The following is a 22,202-nucleotide window of genomic DNA, read 5'->3' as shown; positions in this document are numbered from 1 at the left end:
CGCCTTTGAAGAAGGGAACACAGACTACAGTTCTGAGGGCGGTGCTCGGCCCCCAGACACTGAAGACACGACGAGTGTCGATCAGTGAGCGAGATAACCCGGGCGCACTGGGTGCACTTCTTGAAGCCGCTGGAAGGCTTCGATGTCATGGGCGGAAAAATCACGCCGGCGAAATCAAAAGCCGAAATGGCGAAATGGAAGCACCAAAAATTTAGAGGGAGAAAAAATCTCGACCGAGGCCGAAAAGAGGCCTACCCCGACGACGAAAGAAAACTTACCGGGGCAAAAAGCTGGAAGTACGGGGAGGATTGACACGAAACCCGGTCGAAGGGTTTCCGGAGCACTTCCCGACTAACAAAGCTTTCCCGAAGGAAAAAAACACGCTCAAACAGAATTTGGACGCGCGAGGTCGACTTTCCGGGGCTCGACACGGCGAAAACACGACCGTACCGAGTGCGGACAAAAGAAGACTGGCCGGCTCGAGCCGGTTTCGGGCGGGAAGACGGCCGCGCATGCGCGGTGCGTGCGAGGGCTGGCAAAGGACTTTGCTAGTGAAGATTCCGATTGGAGGGGCTGCCGTGGACGTCACCCATCAGTGAGAACAAGCAGCCTGCTTGTCCTCGGAGAATTTTGAAAACACTATCTATGTTAATTGATAATATTAATTTAATTGATTCATGGTGCCAATTTTCTGAAACTGAATAAGCAAAGGAAACATTGTGTAGTTTGGAGATTCATTACCTAACAAATTTTTGAAATTGGCTACAGGGGAAGTTTTGCAGATACCTAATAAGTCTTAAGTGTTATATACTTGATTCAAATCTATCTTTGATGATCAAATTGCAGCCTTGACAAAAAAAAAAAAAACCCAAAAACTTAATTTCAGATTGCATCAGCTAAGAGCAATTTGGTCTACCTTGGGCATAGAAGGCTTCCAAGCTATAGTTCAATCAGTTGTCTTACCATATTTAGGATTATTGTAATTCTTCATATGGAGGATTAACATAAAAACTTCTGCACAAATTAGTTTCTTCAAAATACTGCTGCTAAACTGATTCCGAAAGCAAGTAGATCTGATAGTTTCTCCCCTTCTTGAAAGATTACATTGTCTTCCGGTTTATTTACATATAAAGTTTAAAATAGCTTGTATGATCTTTAAAGGTTTAGCAGGTCAAAATGCAGCCCGTCCTTAAATATTTAACACTACTATCTACAGGGCGAGCTTCTTGATCCATCAATTCTAGTCTGCTGGTGTTTCCAAGTTTTAGGGGGATAATGAAAAAAGTATTTGCTTAATTCTTTTCAAAATCTTGAAGTAAAAATTTGGAATAATATACAGCATCAGGTTAGATCTATTCAATTTTATTTTCCATTTATAAAGAAGTTGAAGTCTAATATTTTTCAGCGATAAATATGGTTTGACATATTATTAACACCTGGAATTCCATCTAATTAAGATGCTTTTTGTCTTGTAATCCTCAGTAAATCCATTCGGAGATACGGCGGAATATAAGATATGAATAGAATAGAATATGTCTCAGCTCAGTTTTCAGTTCTCTATCTCCACCTGGTTCTGGAATAGTGGGAAACTACATAATGGAAGGAGAGGTTAGTTATTTTTGCAACACAAAATGTACTGTAGCACTAAAAGTGAAGTGATGCTTGCTGCAAATTGTTAGAGCAGCAGATCTAGACTGTTCATAGCAACAAGTTTGATGTTTTTTGGCACTATTGCTTCTTCTCGATTTTCCTCCTACGTTACCATATTTAATTTTGTCACATCGTTAATTCGGTGGAATGACCCATTTCCAGAGTATAACCATTTGTCTAGACAGCTACCAAGATTTCTGATGCCCAAGACATCTGCCTGAAATATGGATAAAGGCCAAAACAGTGCCCTAAATTCAGATGTATGATGAGAATAGTAATTAGGAGATTCTAAAAAAAAAAAAAAAAAGTTCCCCCCCACTCAAAATGAAATATAGTCCCAAAATAAAAAGTAGAAATTACTGGGCTTTCCTTATCTGTCAATGAAACATCCCTTTAGTATTTTTAAATCACTCTGCCAAAAAGAATCTTTACTTATCACTGCACTCAGTATTTCATTCAAAAATGACTGCTGGGAAGTCTCACTTCCACAAGAAGTCAACTGATGTTTGATTAATGTCAAAATAACTGAAGCTATCTACCCCAAATTATTAAGTAAAAACAAACAAAAAAAGTCCAACCTTTGTGAAAAGTCTCCACCACTGCCAGTGACGCAGCTTGAGATATGCTGCACAGTTCCTCTGCAACACTTTCAATGCACTCAGCTGCTGCTGCTTCTTAGCAAAAGCCCTGGGGGAGAGGGGCGGGGGGGAGAGAAGAGAAACAGAAGGTATGCACCAAATTTAAAGGCAATATGAGTGTCCAATGAATTTTCTGGGTGAATGATTTGGCTTACAAAATTAATCTGGTTATTTAATGGCCAAAGGATTTACTGATCAGAATGCAGTATATGATCTGCACAAATATACTGTATAAGTTATAGTAATGATGTGATACAATAGAAAGGTCATGAAGGTGGAATAGCCCAGCAGTTAATGCCACAAGAGAACAAATTTTTTTAAAGGGTTCCAGAGGCTGAAATGGGAAACTACAGACTTGTGCAAAATGGCAGAGACTTATTATAAAAAGTAAATTACTGAACACAGACAACCCTGGTTTAATTGGGTAGAGTCAACATGGATTTAGGTAAGTGAAGACTTGCCTCAGTCTAATACATTTTTTTGAAGGTGTGAACAAACTTGTGGATAAAGGTAAGACAGTTGGATATAGTGTACCTGGATTTTTGGGAAGCTTTGGAGAAAATCCCTCATGAGAGACTCCCAAGGAAATTAAATATGGGGACAAGAGGCATTAAATGTCCTACTGTGGACTGGGAACTGGTTAAAGGAGAAATTAGACCTTATCTGCTAATTTGCTTTCCTTTAATCCCTCCGGACCATACTCCAACCTGCTGGAAGGCGAGCACAACCCATCAGTCCAATCCCGGGCCGGTCCAGAGGGATGCTAAGGAATGGCCAGTTCTCTCAATGGAGGAAGGTGAACAGTGGAATAACAGGGATCTGTACTGGGACTTTTATAAATAATAATAATAAAAAAAAAAGAACCAACAATAGGAATAAGTGATCAGATCGGCAGATAAGACAAAATTACTCAAAGTTGATAAACTGCATGTGGACAGCAAGAAACTGCAGGACCACCTTACAAGATAGGAAGATTAGGCCATCCAGGTGACATTGTCGTCAAGTGCAAAATTAGATGCTTCATTAGTAACTTCTGCAGATGCTTTAGCATCTTTTCAAATATGATCACCGATCTGTAAAAGTCATTCACCTTTGATGCAGTAACTGTTCCTTCTATTGTAAGATCCACAGTTGCTATTTCTTCTTGTCCCAAACAATCGGTTATCTAGGCTACCTCCTCTGAGTCTCCACAGTTTGATGTTACTAGTCCAGGTACATCTTCAGGTGTTCCACTTTCACTACAGACTGTTTTTACTCCTGTTTCTTCTGTTGGATTAATCAAGATATTCTTATCTTATCCTACTTCCAATTACGATTCTATATCTTAACACTGTTAAAATTTACTAGATCCCTTAAATCCTTTTTTATTGTCTATAATAAATTCCAGTAACTATCTTCAGTTCCGAAGAAAACTATGATTAAAACAATCCTGATGAAAGGCAAATTAAGGACCAGTAGCCAATATTCTGTTTTTGGCAAAGCTGTTTGAAAGGACTATTCTGCTTCAGAATCTTCTTCATCTTTGCCAATCTGGCTTTCAGTCATTTCACAGTAATGAGATGAGTTTAGCTGCTTTGCATAGTGATCTCCATTGTCAACTGGATAAAGGAAAAGTTGCCCTTATATCATTAGATCTCAGCTCAGCCTTTGAACTAATTGATCCTTCCTTGCTAACTTCTCAATTAAATATGGTACAGTTTTAGAGTGATTTGAATCTGATCGGACATATACCCTCACATTCTATAAAAGTCATTAAAATTTGTACATGCAAATTAACAAGCAATTATTGGCACTAATTAGATTTAATTGGAGCATACATGCCTAAATTTTACATGCAAATTCAAAAAGGGGGTGCAAAAATGGGAGGGTCATGGGCAGAACGAGGGTGTTCCTAAATTTAACACGCGTATATATAGAATAAGGGGGAAACATGCCTAAATTAGGCACAAAAACTTGCACTATGATTCAATTGGTGCAAATGGCCATGACTAAAGTTAGGTGCAATTCCCAGGCATAAGAACTGTTCTATAAATCGTTCCTAACTTTAAGCGTGGCTTATAGTGTTTTCTTCAGTGCCATATATAGAATTCACCCCATAATGTGCCCTTCAGTTCATCAGTGTCAGATCAATATCCACTGGTTTATGGTGTCCAACAGGAGTCCATTCTTTTCCACTATTTAATCTAAAGGCATCAGGCTTTTGGTTTTTTTTTTTTTTTTGGGGGGGGGGGGGGGGAGAGGAACTAATACACAGTTGGTTTATTTCATCGATTCTAAACATCTTGATCTTTCTTTTTTTAATTAATGACTGTATCAGCAGTGGCTCTATGGATGGAGACCAATCATTTTAAAAACTCAGCTCACTGAAATCAAGTACAATGTGCACTACAGGTTGGACTTTAGTCCTAATTGTTCACCTACATTTTGTGCCAGGAGTACTATAGTTACATCATAGAGAATCCCTGGTTTTGTTTTCAATCCTCATCTCTCTTTTGAAGCCCAGATATCATCTGTATTAAAATCCTGTTTCAATGTACTGAAGATCATTAGGGTCATTAGAATCTCTCCCAGTCAATAGGCTTTGTTTACAATGATTTTTACTTTTGTCACATTGATTACTGTAGTGTTTTATATAATGGTGTGTCTCAGTTACGCCATTTACAAATGATACAAAATACAGTTATTAAGCTAGCAACAAGAACATGAAAATACAATCATGTTCACTATTTAGAGAGAGTGCACCACTGGCTGCCAAGTCACATCACATTTAAGATTCTTATTTATCCTTACTTATTTAACTTTTCCTTTTTTAATATAGGAGAACTCCTAGTTATCTTTCTAATCTGTTAATCCCATGTTCACCAGCTACAGCTATGAGCTCTCACACATTAAATTTATCTGTCCTACCTTTGGTAGGGGCATGGCTAGTACTACCCATGAGGCAGCCCCCCCTTAATTATTTAGCACCAGTGTTATGGAATTCATTGCCACTTTACTTTAGAAGTGAAAATAATTTCAATAACTTCAAAAATAAGTTAAAACACTACTTTTTAGGGTAATTAGGTGCCAATCTGTTATGTTTTTTTTTTTTTAAATCTTCACACCTCACTGTTTCTCTCACAGGGAAACGGGTCGCGGGGGTTTAACTTTACCCTTGTGATTATGCTCCATCTTGAATATTGGAATTTGGTAGCATGTCAAGTGTAATTTTTCCTGTAAAAGTATTCCACTTTATGTAGTCTTGGATCCAGTAATGCAGACTTAACTTCCTTACTTGATTACCTGAAAAGTTTGTTTTCCTTTTTTGATTATTACGATAGCTACATTTTTCTGTACACGTTATTTACTTGGGGCCCTGTTTACTAAACCCACTGGGTGTCTCTTATCAGCGAGCACTAAAAGGTTTGTGCGCCTACATCGCAGCTTAGTGAACAGGGCCCTTGGTTGTTAAAATTTAAAATGGTGATAAATAAAACGTTTTTAAAAAGCCTTACTTTTTTCTTTGCATTTCCAGATGATTGAGAATGTCGAACAGATGACTGATAGAGAATGGTATTGCAGTCTGCAGGTCAGAGGTAGTGGCATCACTACTTCTGCTCTTATTTTATTTTCCCTCAAATTTTAATGTATTGTAACCACTTTGTGACATTATGTTCTACCCCAAAATCAAACAAATTAGAAAGCATAACCTAGGTTCCACATTAGGAGTTCCCACCAAGGCAAAAGAACAAGTGTCATTGTGGACAATACTTTTTTTTTTGTCTGCTGCTACACAGTGAGCAGAAGATTTCAAACAATTATTAGGAAAGGAATAGAGAATAAAATAAACAGCATAATGCCTCTATTGCTCCATGGTGTGACCACACCTTGAGTATTGTGTGCAATGCTGATCCTATATTTCAAAAAATATATAGCTAAGAAAGGTAGAGAGAAGGGCAACCAAAATGATTAAGGGAACAACTCATGTAAGGAAAGGCTAAAGAGGTTAGGGCTCTTCAGCATGGAAAAGAGAAGGCCAAGGGGAGGTATGACAAAGACTAGGGGATATGCCATGAAGTTATTAAGTAGTGCATTTGAAATAAATCAAAGAAAATATTTTTCTTACTCAATGCATAGTTAAGCTCTGGAACTCATTGCCAGAGGATGTGATAAAAGCAATGTAGCTGTGTTTAAAAGACGTGTGGACAAACTCCTGGATATACAGCCCATAAACCCTTAAAGCAGACCTAGGGAAAAGTCACTGCTTATTCCTGGAGATAAGTAGTGTGGATTCTTTGTTACTTCCTGAGATTTGGCTAGGTACTTGCAACAGATTGACCACTGATAGAAAACAGGACACTGGGCTGGATGGATGTCTGGTATGACTCAGTATAGCAATTCTTGTGTCCTTATGTTCTGAAGATATGACAACTGACAGGGTAAGAGTAAAAGTAGGTAATACTGTGATGTGTATCTTCAGCTGAATGAAAGACCAACTTGACATCTTTTACCTGCCTAATCTAACATTTTGGAAGATTCAATAAATCTGAATTCCAAAAATAAAAATACTATTTGCATTGATCAATGACTGCATTACAACAAATGAGCCTTTTCATGTCCAGAGAGTGACAACCCATGTTACTTACTTCCTGGCCAGATAGCCTCTGCAGACTGCCTGGAAGAAAATGATTATGTCCGTGATTTTGAGATCACGCTCTTCCTCCAAGTGTGCCAGGACTCCAGCTCGGAAAAAGATCTTACTCTGTCCAATTCTGTACAAGTTGGGGTCCAGTTCTAAAGATCTAATCTAGAGGAGGGAGGAGGAAACAAAAGGATTTACCCAGTGAAATGCACATTCACTGACCAACTAAAAATTAAGCATGTAAAAATCTCAACTTTAAGCTACTTACCATTCGCTCACAAGCCTGCTTGCCATCCATAAAACCTTTAGGAATAGCATTTGGTGTAAGAATCTCATACCTTGGGGAAAAACAACACACCATAATGAGGTTATTTATACTAGTTTAATTTTATGTCCATACTAGAAAGATGACTCAGTTTATGGTTTTATTGCTAACTTTAAGAGCTATACAAAGAAAGGACACAGCAATTTAAGTCACACTGGGGTCAAGCTTTCTTATCAATTATGTTAAGTGAAATTTTCATATAGCTGCTCCATCGTGAGCAAATTTTGAAATCATTTAATTAAAATAAAGTTGTGATGGCTACTCCATGAGAAGAAAATACAGAACAAAATCACTAGGTCAGGATACCAAGCTTCCATTCTCCTTTCCAATTCAAAATAAGGTAGCTATGGACTTAGGATATGGGGTGGGGGAGGAGAAGTATAGAGGTCATCAGAGAGGACAGAAGTTAATTTCTATCATAAGTTTCAACTAAAAAGGTTCAACAGGACCATTTTGAGTGAGGAAGGCTAAGATCAGGAAGGTTTTGTCCAACGTATGCATGCATTAAGTGGGAAGGAGGGAGAACCAGCCTCACAAATTTTTAGATTATAATCTGAGGTTATTTTCCAAGAAAATTTCAGAAGACTTAAATTTAGAACATTTATTAAACCAGTCTCATGTGAAACAAAAAATCCCTTCCTTCCCCTCACACTCAGCACCTTTGTCTGAATTCCTGGAACACGATCCTGTTTGGAAATCCCTGACGACAAATTCTGATGCCTTCTAGTACACCATTGCAACGTAGTTGGTCTAAAACAAGGTGGGGGTCCAGTTTTCCAGCCTAAAAATGTGAGAAATATTTTGTTATTTATCAAGAAAAAAAAAATCCCTCCAAACATTCTATTAGAGGAAGCATGTCCAAACACATTCAAAGCTATTACCAACCACAAAGTGTAGCAACCCAATATACTGCAACCTCAAACCAAACATTTGCCCATATTTGGGAAGCCAACAAACTTTTCTAAAAGATCACATATAAATAGGAGAGTGTGCTATGGGACTTAAAGTACAGGATATATAAGTACAAGATTAATATATGGGTTAGAAAGAAATGCACATTTCAAGTGATGCAATGAAATATAATATAAAGAAGTTTTGTTGTTACTTATCAAATTATACCAGCTTTTGAAAACATACCCTCTTCTCGTGGTTTGGAATGATACAACGTACAAAGTTGGGATTTGTGTTCCGAAGAGTTGCCATCAACTTGGTGAGAGATTCTTTATACAACTGTCCTACAGTACGGAACATTCCTTTTTTGGTCTTGTAGGCAGCACCAAAGGCAGTTTCAGCCATACCAGCAACTTGATCCAGGCCCACAATACGGTCCACTAGTTGTGAAAGAAAGTAAAAGAATGTTAAACATGTTAACGTTTCTTGATAGAAAAGTATGCTGCACCTAAAAAGCAATAATGAAGTAGCACAAGCCTTGAGAAAAAAAAATGGCTGGTATGAAAAAATGAATTTATTTTTCCTACAGATAAGGCAATCAGCATGCATTAAAGAAGACTAACAGTTAATTGCCTCTGCTAACAGTGCTAACAGACAAGGTAAGATCAACATTTTGGCATTAGACGAGCATCTTTTCTTTTGTGTCTCAATTCACTGTCATGATGTCCTTGGGTGTGAATAGTGGTCAAGTAAATTGTGTATTATTGCAACCATTACTTTGTGAATTCCCTCTTTCATTATGTTAGAAGCACAGCAGTAAGGAAATCAAGTCCACTATTAAGAAATGCTTGGGGGGGGGGGGGGGGGGGGGAACTTGGCAGTTTTCTCCTACTCTAATGGCTTCTAGTTCAAATTAAATCAGGGCTGTGACCTGATGTCACATGCCTTAATTCATAGCTACCCATGTTTGCTTTCCTCCTAGTCACTGTGGTGATATTCCTTGGCTAGGGTCCATGCACCAGAGCACTTCTACTGCATGATGACAGATTCCCTGCCTTCCACGGACCACCACTGTTGCCTCCACAATCCAAGCTGAACTGAGGAGTGGAAGTCCAGAGTCAGAAATGAAACCTTAGTCCACTATTTTTCATATAAACCACCAATTTGAAGGTGTGTATGTATTATAAAATAGCAATATTCAAGAGGCTGCTGGGTATTATACTGCTTAACACACTAAGCATATGCAATGAAATTAAAAGCTAAACAATTACCTACTGAAATATCGCAGTGCTCCAATAAATAATTCCTAATGCAACTTCAAAACCTTAATTTTTGACATTGATATGTGCCACTCAAATTAATGACATAGGATGGCACACCACTTCTAAACATATGTATCTTTATGTTAAAAGTAAATTTACAAGCTACAGATTATGAACACAACAAAACAGATTTAAGTGCTTTTACAAACAGATTTGCAATTCTGAAGTTAATGAATTAAATGGAAACATTGAACAAGCACATCAACCAACCAATCTAGATATTTGACATGCCAGTTAATATATTTTACCTGTGTGTTAAAAATAGGCCAAAACTACCTAGTTGTAACCAACAATATTCAAAACTTTGTGAGAACAAAACATTAGACTGAACACAACCCATTTCAAGCCTCATCTACTTTGCATACAGGGTAATTTACAAACAGTGTGCACCAAGTCTGTTAACATGCAGGGCCCATGTCCTTATACAGTACACTCTAATAACCTTAGTGCATACTGTTTGTAAATAACACCCAAAATATTTTAATGTGACTGAATTAAAAAAAAAAACATAAAGGACAAAAGGATTAAGAAAATCACATCTCTCACATTAACAATCCTGATATAATGAAAAATGTGCATGCATTGTGGTTAGTTATGGAAACTTACCAGATTTTTTACCTCAATCATTATAAACTGAGGTGCAATTAGATAACCCCAGATACTACTCTTTTCCCTTACATTTAGTGTGATGAAAAGAATAACATAAGCTTACATAAATTGTTCCCTAAAATTTCAGGTAAACTTGAGATGTATGGCACCTCAATTAGATGGTCTTTTACTTAGGCGCACTGGCGTTTTTAGCGCGCGTTAAAAATAGGCACGTGCTAAATGCTAAAGACGCCCATAGAAATACATAGGCGTCTTTAGCGTTCAGCGCGTGCCTATTTTTAACGCTCGCTAAAAACGCCAGTGTGCCTTAGTAAAAGATCCCCTTAATAAACAGTCCCTGTCCATACTTCGAGTGATCCAAGTTAATAGGTAGCTGAAGAGCAGCAGCATTGCTAGAGATACTGGAAGTTTTTGAACTGCTAATAAAAAGGCATTAAAGGGGTAACTTGTAGAAAGTCTCTGCTCTGAATACCACTTTATAGCAAGTTATGTAATATAAAAAATATTAAACAGCCCCTTGCAATCTTTGAAGTGCTACGCTCACTTGCTTTCCTCTTCCAGCATGGGAGTTACTGCAGAAGGAAAGGTACCTGCTTTGAGAAACTTGGGGTGACTGGGTCTGGCAAGTGTGCACAGACAGCTTCTTTAAATGTTTATTATTACCTTTACAGCCAGTACTAGGTGCTGGGGCAGACAGTTGGTTATACTATTAAATGTCCTTCAGCTGTCAAGAGGGCTGCAAGTCTGGATTTTCTTAACACTTTAAAACCTACTTATAGCCTGCAGGTGCCACCCATGCTATACAGCAAAACCAGCCTGCTACAGATGTAAACATCTCTTCCAATAATCTTTCTTTTTTTGTCTGACAAACACTTGTTAACTGTAAAAGGTAAACTAAACTTTTAAATGTTTAGGAGTAATGTGACACAAGAGTGGCAGAAATGCCATGTCTTCTCTGAAGATAATGTGTTCAGGAAAAAAAAAAAAGTTTACAGTGGTAAATTAACAGCTTTTTAAATACAAATACTTTCTAAGATGAATCTTTCAAATATGCTCAGAAAATTCATCTGTAAACCTCATTTAAAGATTTTTTTGTGTTTGTGTTTTACTGTCACTAATATTTCTCACAGATTTTGCTGGTACAATTAATTTCAAGGATATACATTTAAGATGTAAAGTGCATTTCAGCTTAATGTAAAAATTGCAATCTGTTTTATGTTTAGGTTTGAGTTGTTTGCTGTACCCAATATTTATTTACTTTATAAGTTCATGCAAGCTTACAGGCTATATGAGATGCTGAAACTGCTAACGGCCACTGGAGACATTTATTATGCTGTGTGGCATGAACTGAAGGATGCTGTGTAACTCACCAACTACGTGAGTTCAGTGTATTATATTTAAATGTATAATCATCATAAAAACAGGTATGTTCAACTCTACCTAAGAGCTGCAAACTGGTCTGGCTTTCAGGATATTTGCAACAATTGAACTGGTTACCCTGAAAATCAGTTCTCCCCAAGATTTTATATTTGTGTTGAAAGCATATGGATAACATGGTTATGAAAAATATTAGTAATTTCAATTCATTTATTGTTTGAATGGCATAAGCACATGAAGACATATTTCCTAACTACAAAATTAAATTAAATTTGTACTACAGAATATAAATATCATGAAAACAGAAGTCAACTCAAACCATCTGAAAGACAGTCTTTCAGCTTCATTTGCCCAAAAATGACAAAGATATATCAACTATTCTAAATCAGCTGCATTTTGCACACGTACATTCTTATAATTACAACGAGAACAGGAAATCCAACCAAATCACTTCATTTTATGTGCAAAAAATATAAGTTACCAATATTCAGTGTCACATGAATTACTGGAAATGGGGACTGGTATTTCTCTACACTTGTCAGCATACCAGCTACATTTTGAAGGATTTATGTTTCAATATCTTGTGATTTGATGTACATTTGTTGAGGAATCTAATACAGTTGGATGTATATTCTACTTATATACTGTGGTTGCTATAACAATTATTGTAGCTCACAGAAAAGGGACTGGACATTTGAATAGGGATATTATCACAGTGCAAAAATGCAACTAGTTTACAGGCACATACCTTTCAATATACACTACAAATGCTGTGCAGGAAAAGATGTTGCTCTCAGTACAATAATATTTGAACAGGTATACATGCCTTGTAGAATTATGCTAGACTTAGCATGAAATGTAAAGTTCATGCAAGCTTACAGGCAAAATAAGCTTCTCCTGTATATAGTCCTAGACTTGTGAATTTTGCATACATTCACCTGAAGGATCATGGAGGTCAGAAATATGGTCATAGAAAGAGGCTCTCTGAACATTCTGAATCTCTAAAGCAGAGAAACAGCAAAATAGCAGATATAATAGAATTCAGTTAATAGGAAGAAAATGTTAAAGATTTCAGCCACTACACAAAAGAAAAAGAAAAGCAAAACACACACTAGCTCAGTAAACCTGTAGGATAAGATGCAATTAGATCATAAAGAGAGTCCAGTATGTTTCATTAGCGTTCAATTTGTGATCTACTTGAGGATATATAGAAATAAGCCACTGAGATTCAATTCAGACAAAAAGCAATAAATCAATCATGTTACATCAAATACCCATAAGTTTCATAAACAGGCAAACTTTAAATGAATGAATAATGTTGACTGTTGGGAAACATGATGCATATTGCAGGGATTGTCATTATGCATGCACTTATATTTTGACTGGGCACCTAAAAATGTCAAGTGCATGCAAATCATTTGTACACATGTATACCTATTAAGAACTTAATGTATTCAGTGGATTGTAGACACACTAACAAAATGCCAAGTTACAAAGTTCCAGGGTGGAGGATTTGGAGAATCCTAGATTTTTGACCACCCTACTCTGGTGCATTATAGGCATGATTAGGTACTACAAATCCCACACTGCTTTGGCATATACATTCAAAATCAGGACCATACAATGTGCACAAAAGAAACAAATAGCTCTAACACACACACACACACACACACATAAAAAAAGCCAGAAAAAAACAGAAAAAATTGTTTAAAATGAGCATTAACCAAGTTTTTGGCCGTTTTTTTAGTCTACTGTGATCTGTCCTAAGGGCTCATTATAAGCCACAGACAGATTATTAGGTTGAATAAATAAAAACAATGATCCCAGGAAAAGGAGGTATGATATCACATATGACTTCTGATCTCTTAATAAAAGTATACTGTGGAGGTTAATACTCATCAGCTCACCATCAAAGCTCTGAAAAGCTGAATGACTTCGGTCAGAGGGCCTACAGAGGTATACAACCTCCAGAACAGGAATTTGAGAGAAAAGGTAGAAAATCAAAGATAATGGAAGATGTATGGCCTTGAAACCATTTTATACAAGTTCTTCTGTAGGAAGGCCATCCACAAAGATTACTTATGCTTGTAGGATGCAGATAGCTTTCTTTTCCATAAAGTCACATATTTCTCCTGTCTACAAGATTGCCTTTGCTTGAACTCATCAGAACAGCAGCAAACAAATGTTTATTGGTGGTATACAACTGATTAAATGCCAAATTTAATACAAACTTTGACTAGTCTTGCATGTTTTGCCTGACAAAAACTCAATTGAGACTGCCGTCTATTCATCTAGTGAGTAGGGTAGCATCTTCCATGAAAGGCTTCTACCTCTGGAACACGCCAGTCCTAGAATGGACATTCAAGATATTCTAGAAATATTTTATGTTTAATTATATTGCCTATTTTGTTTAGGACAATCAGAAAACGTCTCTTTAGTTGGATGCTAGCTGCCCCACAAAGGGTCCGAGGGCAGTAATCAGGTTTTCAGGCTAACCCTAATGAATACACGATAGATGTGTATACAGCTGAACCATTGTACATGTAAATCTCATGCATTTTCCATTAGGGACATACTGAAAACCCAATCAATGCAGTCAAAATATTTTAAACTGCTCACTATCAGTATAATTGTATCTGATATCATGGAATGATTGTGTCATAACCAAACTCTGTAAGCCACATTGAGCCTGCAAATAGGTGGGAAAATGTGGGATACAAATGTAATAAATAATAATAATAATAAAAGGATTTCTGAATCCCTATTTCTCTAAAAAACAAAAAGGAAATTATGTTCACTGAACAGCAGATCATACCTTAATAAAATATATATATATATATTTTTTTGTTACATTTGTACCCTGCGCTTTCCCACTCATGGCAGGCTCAATGCGGCTTACATATTATATACAGGTACTTATTTGTACCTGGGGCAATGGAGGGTTAAGTGACTTGCCCAGAGTCACAAGGAGCTGCCTGTGCCTGAAGTGGGAATTGAACTCAGTTCCTCAGTTCCCCAGGACCAGAGTCCACCACCCTAACCACTAGGCCACTCCTCCACTCAACTGCAATGATTCAGGTACAATTCTATATGTAGTTTTAAGGACAAAAGCCTATAAGTATTGTCAAAATGGCTTCTTCAGATTAATTACATGTGAGAACTCTTTATGAAAGATGCTACTGTAGCTACCAAATAATTTTTTAAAAATCTGGCAAAAGAAAACCCAATGGGATCTATACTGTACTAACTTCATCTGCAAAACAGCTGAGAAATTCATAATGCCACTAAATGCTTATTGCCAAGAAATATCCTGAAGTAAACCGTTTTCTCCCCAGAGTATGTTTTGAGATTTAGATAGAGCAAAGACAGAAGGACTGTGGAGAGAACAAGGAAAGAAGGTGGGGGGGAAATCATGAGAAATTAGAACGCATAGCTGACAGAAAAATGAAAAACCCTTAAGATAAAAATATTTAATCAGCAAGTCTCTCAGTTATTCTAACATTTCAGTGAAAAATTACCAATGCATTGCTAAGCAAAACAAAGCATGTGCAAAAGTCTTTGGAATTAGAGTGCAGAGTATATATATTAGACAAAAGGGCAATAACCCTGACAGTTAATGCAGTAACTGTTTGCAATGGAAACAGGGCACAAGGCTTGACAAGCTGCAACATATAATTATATTAAAACTGAATACACAGGCAAAAGTAAGCAATTCACTACATCTTGCTAACTGGAGACCAGCAATTATTTTAGATATGAAAAGTTTTGATGTTACGTAAAAGTGAGACTAAAGAGAAAATCACGTTACAATACCACTTCACACAATTATATAGAAACATTTGAAAAGACACCTTAAACTTAAGTTCTTGCTTACCATCCTTCCAGAGCTCTGCAACAAACTTATCAGAAGACTGATGCAAAAGTGTAGCCACATTGTCATTCAGAGGATCCATGTTTTTCATGAGCCATTCATCTGCTTTGTAATCCACCTAAGAAAACAGAATGCAACTCTGTATTTTATGAAGTATGGTTGTTTAAAAAAAAAAAAAAAAAGCATGTACTCTTGAAAGTTATGTTTTAACGCAGCTAGTGTGTAACTAGGGATGGGGGCACATTTCACGTTCTGAACTATATAGTAAAGCAGGCTCAAGTCATCACCTCTAATGTACATACAGTGGAATAAATGGCATGAGATGAGTCAGGGATTCCTAAACCAGTCCTGAGGAACCCACGGTCAGTCAGGGTTTTGGGATAGCACATTAATATGAATGAGATTAATTAGCACACACTAGAGCTCAAAGTATGCAAATTTCTCCTGTATATCTATATGGTAGGCATCCATATGGTAGGCATCCTGAAACCCTGACAGGTAAGTTTGGGAAACTTGTTTTAAAAGGCACCATCCTAGCAATTCATCAGTAAACTAAAGCCTCTACTTACTTTAACCCGATAGAAGAATACAGAAAAGGGCTAAATATGATAATTAAAAATGTAACACACCCTGATACAAATAAATATATGATGTATTTTTAACAGCTGGCTACACAACAGTGGAGAAAAAAGCCTGAAGACTCAAGGTGTAGAGACCTAGAGCTACATACAGGTTATTACTTAGTACATTGCTGCTTCTTTTTTCACACAACACATCTTAAGAATCACACTGACACAACACACCTTAAGAATCAAACTGAAAAGTAGGAAAGCTATGCAGAATCAGTGCAGCTGTTTTTGAACATGCCTAACATAGAAGTCTCCAGAAACTGTTTCTGTAGACAAGCTGTGAACTACATCCATGTACAAGGAAAATTATCTTTCTTCTGTGTCCCCAGATATTCAAGAAATATGACTACTGTTAAACCACATGCCATATAGCGAATGCTACATACCTGTAGAAGGTATTCTCCGAGGACAGCAGGCTGATTGTTCTCACTGATGGGTGACGTCCACGGCAGCCCCTCCAATCGGAAACTTCACTAGCAAAGTCCTTTGCTAGCCCTCACGCGCCCGCGCGCACCGCGCATGCGCGGCCGTCTTCCCGCCCGAAACCGGCTCGAGCCGGCCAGTCCAGTATGTAGCAAGACAATACACTTCAAGGGAAGACACAACTCCAAAGGGGAGGCGGGCGGGTTTGTGAGAACAATCAGCCTGCTGTCCTCGGAGAATACCTTCTACAGGTATGTAGCATTCGCTTTCTCCGAGGACAAGCAGGCTGCTTGTTCTCACTGATGGGGTATCCCTAGCCCCCAGGCTCACTCAAAACAACAACCATGGTCAATTGGGCCTCGCAACGGCGAGGACATAACTGAGATTGACCTAAAAAATTTACCAACTAACTGAGAGTGCAGCCTGGAACAGAACAAACAGGGCCCTCGGGGGGTGGAGTTGGATCCTAAAGCCCAAACAGGTTCTGAAGAACTGACTGCCCGAACCGACTGTCGCGTCGGGTATCCTGCTGCAGGCAGTAATGAGATGTGAATGTGTGGACAGATGACCACGTCGCAGCTTTGCAAATTTCTTCAATGGAGGCTGACTTCAAGTGGGCTACCGACGCAGCCATGGCTCTAACATTATGAGCCGTGACATGACCCTCAAGAGCCAGCCCCGCCTGGGCGTAAGTGAAGGAAATGCAATCTGCTAGCCAATTGGATATGGTGCGTTTTCCTACAGCCACTCCCCTCCTATTGGGGTCAAAAGAAACAAACAATTGGGCGGACTGTCTGGTGGGCTGTGTCCGCTCCAGGTAGAAGGCCAATGCTCTCTTGCAGTCCAATGTGTGCAGCTGACGTTCAGCAGGGCAGGAATGAGGACGGGGAAAGAATGTTGGCAAGACAATTGACTGGTTCAGATGGAACTCCGACACGACCTTTGGCAGAAACTTAGGGTGAGTGCGGAGGACTACTCTGTTGTGATGAAATTTGGTGTAAGGGGCCTGGGCTACCAGGACCTGAAGCTCACCGACTCAACGAGCCGAAGTAACTGCCACCAAGAAAATGACCTTCCAGGTCAAGTACTTCGGATGGCAGGAATTCAGTGGCTCAAAAGGAGGTTTCATCAGCTGGGTGAGAACGACATTGAGATCCCATGACACTGTAGGAGGCTTGACAGGGGGCTTTGACAAAAGCAAACCTCTCATGAAGCGAACAACTAAAGGCTGTCCTGAGATCGGCTTACCTTCCACTTGGTAATGGTATGCACTGATTGCACTAAGGTGAACTTGAGGGTGTATCCTTGCCGGACTATTTGGAGAACCCACTGATCGGAGGTTATGAGAGGCCACCTTTGGTGAAAAGCTTTCAACCTCCCCCCGACTGGCAGGTCGCCCGGCACTGACACTTGGATGTCGGCTATGCTCTGCTGGAGCCAGTCAAAAGCTCGCCCCTTGCTTTTGCTGGGGAGCCGCGGGGCCTTGCTGAGGCGCACGCTGCTGACGAGAGCGAGCGCGCTGGGGCTTAGCCTGGGCCGCAGGCTGTCGGGAAGGAGGATTGTACCTACGCTTGCCAGAAGTATAGGGAACAGTCTTCCTTCCCCCGAAAAATCGTCTACCTGTAGAGGTAGAAGCTGAAGGCTGCCGGCGGGCGAATTTGTCGAATGCGGTGTCCCGCTGGTGGAGAGACTCTACCACCTGTTCGACTTTTTCGCCAAAAATGTTATCCGCACGGCAAGGCGAGTCCGCAATCCGCTGCTGGATTCTATTCTCCAGGTCGGCGGCACGCAGCCATGAGAGCCTGCGCATCACCACACCTTGAGCAGCGGCCCTGGACGCAACATCAAAAGTGTCATAAACTCCTCTGGCCAGGAATTTTCTGCACGCCTTCAGCTGCCTGACCACCTCCTGAAAAGGCTTGGCTTGCTCAGGGGGAAGAGCATCAACCAAGCCCGCCAACTGCCGCACATTGTTCCGCATGTGGATGCTCGTGTAGAGCTGGTAAGACTGGATCTTGGACACGAGCATAGAGGAATGGTAGGCCTTCCTCCCAAAGGAGTCTAAGGTTCTAGAGTCTTTGCCCGGGGGCGCCGAAGCATGCTCTCTAGAACTCTTAGCCTTCTTTAGGGCCAGATCCACAACTCCAGAGTCGTGAGGCAACTGGGTGCGCATCAGCTCTGGGTCCCCATGGATCCGGTACTGGGACTCGATCTTCTTGGGGATGTGGGGATTAGTTAGAGGTTTCGTCCAGTTCGCAAGCAATGTCTTTTTTAGGACATGATGCAAGGGAACAGTGGACGCTTCCTTAGGTGGAGAAGGATAGTCCAGGAGCTCAAACATTTCAGCCCTGGGCTCGTCCTCCACAACCACCGGGAAGGGGATGGCCGTAGACATCTCCCGGACAAAGGAAGCAAAAGACAGACTCTCAGGAGGAGAAAGCTGTCTTTCAGGAGAGGGAGTGGGATCAGAAGGAAGACCCTCAGACTCCTCGTCAGAGAAATATCTGGGATCTTCTTCTTCTTCCCACGAGGCCTCACCCTCGGTGTCAGACACAAGTTCACGGACCTGCGTCTGCAACCGGGCCCGGCTCGACTCCGTGGAGCCACGTCCACGATGGGGGCGTCGAGAGGTAGACTCCCTCGCCCGCATCGGCGAAGCTCCCTCCGCCGACGTAGTCGGGGAGCCCTCCTGGGAGGTGGCCGCAGTCGGCACCGCACGCGGTACCGACGTCGGGGACCTCACCCCGGGCGATGGGCCAGCCGGCGCCACGCTCGACGGTACCGGAGGCGCAAGCACCGCCGGTACCGGAGGGGTAGGGCGCAACAGCTCCCCCAGAATCTCTGGGAGAACGGCCCGGAGGCTCTCGTTCAGAGCGGCTGCAGAGAAAGGCATGGAGGTCGATGCAGGCGTCGACGTCAGTACCTGTTCCGGGCGTGGAGGCTGTTCCGGGCTGTCCAGAGCGGAGCGCATCGACACCTCCTGAACAGAGGGTGAGCGGTCCTCTCGGTGCCGATGCCTGCTGGGCGCCGACTCCCTCGGCGACCCAGAGCTCTCGGTGTCGACGCGGGGAGGGGACCGGTGTCGATGCTTCTTCGACTTCTTCCGAAGCATGTCACCGGAGCTCCCCGGCACCGACGAGGAGGACGTCGAATCCACCCGTCGCTTCCTCGGGGCCGAGACCGAAGAGGGTCGATCTCGGGGGGGCTGTACCGCAGGAGCCCTCAGGGTAGGAGGAGACCCACCCGAGGGCTCACCGCCACCAGCAGGGGAATGGACAGCCCTCACCTGCACTCCACCCGATGCACCACCGTCCGACGACATCAGCAGACGAGGTCCTGGTACCACCGACGTCGATGCAGCTATCCGATGTCTCGGCGCCGATGCAGAGGCCCGATGCCTCGATGCGCTCGATGCAAGGGCGGCCGAGGAAGATGGTCTGGACGCTGACGACGTCGATGCACTCGAAGATCCCGGTGCCGATGCCGACGAAGAGCCCGAGAACAACACGTTCCACTGGGCTAGTCTCGCTACCTGAGTCCGCCTTTGAAGCAGGGAACACAGACTGCAGTTCTGAGGGCGGTGCTCGGCCCCCAGACACTGAAGACACGACGAGTGTCGATCAGTGAGCGAGATAACCCGGGCGCACTGGGTGCACTTCTTGAAGCCGCTGGAAGGCTTCGATGTCATGGGCGGAAAAATCACGCCGGCGAAATCAAAAGCCGAAATGGCGAAAATTGAAGCACCAAAATTTAGAGGGAGAAAAATCTCGACCGAGGCCAAAAAGAGGCCTACCCCGACGACGAAAGAAAACTTACCGGGGCAAAAAGCTGGAAGTACGGGGAGGATTGACACGAAACCCGGTGGAGGGTTTCCGGAGCACTTCCCGACTTTAGAAAAGCTTTTCCGAAGAAAAAACACGCTCAAAAAACAATTTGGACGCGCGAGGTCAACTTTCCGGGGCCCGACACGGCGAAACACGACCGTACCGAGTGCGGACAAAAGAAGACTGGCCGGCTCGAGCCGGTTTCGGGCGGGAAGACGGCCGCGCATGCGCGGTGCGCGCGGGCGCGCGAGGGCTAGCAAAGGACTTTGCTAGTGAAGTTTCCGATTGGAGGGGCTGCCGTGGACGTCACCCATCAGTGAGAACAAGCAGCCTGCTTGTCCTCGGAGAACATAGTATGCAAAGCACTGTATATTTCTGAAAGTGAAAAAAATAATCTGAGCTGCATATGTAAGTACTTGGTTCACTCTACTACAGCTGACCTAAACCTTAGCATTATCAATTTCATGTCATCTAAACTGTAAATCTGCCCTGTTATGGGGCATGCTTTCTTTCAGCTGAAGTTATAAAAATTGATCTCTTGTGAGTTCGTAACATTCCATGTTAGTAAAAATATATATCCAAATAACTTGAAACAGCAATAAAAACATTTTAAAAATAATTTTAGATGAATTGTATATACATACTAAGTGCCAAGATGTACAGTATACAAAACCATTGTATATGCTTTCAGCAAAAATGTCTACAAAGGTTCTGAAAAAATTCAAAGGTTTACAACCAGTACAGAATACCAGAGTTTGATGGTGCCTACATGATTCAGATTCTTAACAGACAGAACTTGCATATGTACAACTATTTTAGTTCCCAAATGTAGTTTGTAGTGTACTTTCTAACCTTAAGACATCAGGAAGAACCCATTATAAGAATGTGACATTGTCAAGAACAATGATCACAATGGAATCTTACTCCAAAAAATGAAATGCTAGTCACAAATTGTTCAGTCCAAAGTATTAATTGAACACAACTGTTCTGGATTAATTCACTGAAGCAGCAGCTAATTTCTCATTGACTTAATTGCCCTGGTATCCAGATGATCGTTGCACTGGATACCAGGGCAATTAAGTCAATGAGAAATTAGCTGCTGCTTCAGTGAATTAATCCAGAACAGTTGTGTTCAATTAATATTTCGGACTAAACAATTTGTGACTAGCATTTAATTTTTTTGGAGTAAGATTCCATTGTGATCATTGCTCTTGACAGTGTCACATTCTTATAATGGGTTCTTCCTGATATCTTAAGGTTAGAAAGTACACTGTAAAACTAAGTTATCACAACACTTTCTGCATAATGAGAATCTAAGTTCTCCAGTGCTCAACTGTTAATATATGTCAACAAGATTTTCAACTTTGTAGCTACCGACATATTCCTGACCCATATTGCCACATTTCCTGATACAATAACTTGCTATTGTGGAGCCAGGGTGTGCTTATATCCATCAATGTGATCCTTACCCTGCCAGCATAGTGAATAATGCAGAAATCTGCTTTGTCTTTCAGCTGTCTTGGTTTCTGAAATTTGGAGTGGGACCCCTGTTCTTGGGACAGTTTGTCGACAAACGTCTTGTCAGTGGCTTTGGGGAACCAGCACTCTTCATCCAACAGGGCCAGGACACCAGGAGGGTTAGCCTAGTTGCAATAAAACCCAGTTAAAAAGAGATAAAACTAAGCGCACATTTAAAATGTATATATAAGAGGATTAGGACAGAGGATTTGCTACTTCACCAGAAAAAAAGTGGATACTGAATTTTTAGTATAATCCAAATAGTTAGACAACGTCCCCTCTCTCTCATTTTCAGATGAATATTTTTTTAAAGCCCATCTTTATAATCACATTTTTCAGATCTGAAATATATATTTGTCTTAAACAAATTAAGGGTGCTGTTTACTAAGCCACACTAATTTTTTAGCTCGCGTGCTGAGACACCACTTATATTCCTATGGGTGCCTCTAGTAGTAGCGTGTACTAATTTTTAGCATGCGCTAAAAAGTTTGCGCCTACAACGTG

General features: G+C 40.9%; 1 protein-coding gene across 2 annotated transcripts in view; it reads right to left on the bottom strand.

Moving 5' to 3' along the window:
- Nucleotides 1–22,202, bottom strand: part of MYH10 (myosin heavy chain 10) — a 221,677-nt gene that overhangs the window by 72,407 nt on the left and 127,068 nt on the right. For both annotated transcript variants that reach the window (XM_030208112.1, XM_030208113.1), the window contains 7 exons: nucleotides 21,650–21,823; nucleotides 15,308–15,422; nucleotides 8,372–8,565; nucleotides 7,894–8,015; nucleotides 7,178–7,247; nucleotides 6,914–7,074; nucleotides 2,229–2,337 (listed from right to left, as the gene is read on the bottom strand). In XM_030208112.1, the coding sequence (XP_030063972.1) occupies nucleotides 2,229–2,337; nucleotides 6,914–7,074; nucleotides 7,178–7,247; nucleotides 7,894–8,015; nucleotides 8,372–8,565; nucleotides 15,308–15,422; nucleotides 21,650–21,823 (945 nt within the window). The remainder of the gene's footprint in view (nucleotides 1–2,228; nucleotides 2,338–6,913; nucleotides 7,075–7,177; nucleotides 7,248–7,893; nucleotides 8,016–8,371; nucleotides 8,566–15,307; nucleotides 15,423–21,649; nucleotides 21,824–22,202) is intronic.

The sequence above is a fragment of the Microcaecilia unicolor genome, chromosome 6, assembly GCF_901765095.1.
Source record: "Microcaecilia unicolor chromosome 6, aMicUni1.1, whole genome shotgun sequence".
NCBI classification, from domain to species: domain Eukaryota; kingdom Metazoa; phylum Chordata; class Amphibia; order Gymnophiona; family Siphonopidae; genus Microcaecilia; species Microcaecilia unicolor.
The sequence above is the reverse complement of the archived record's forward strand: the minus strand, read 5'-3'. Positions and strand labels throughout refer to the sequence as shown.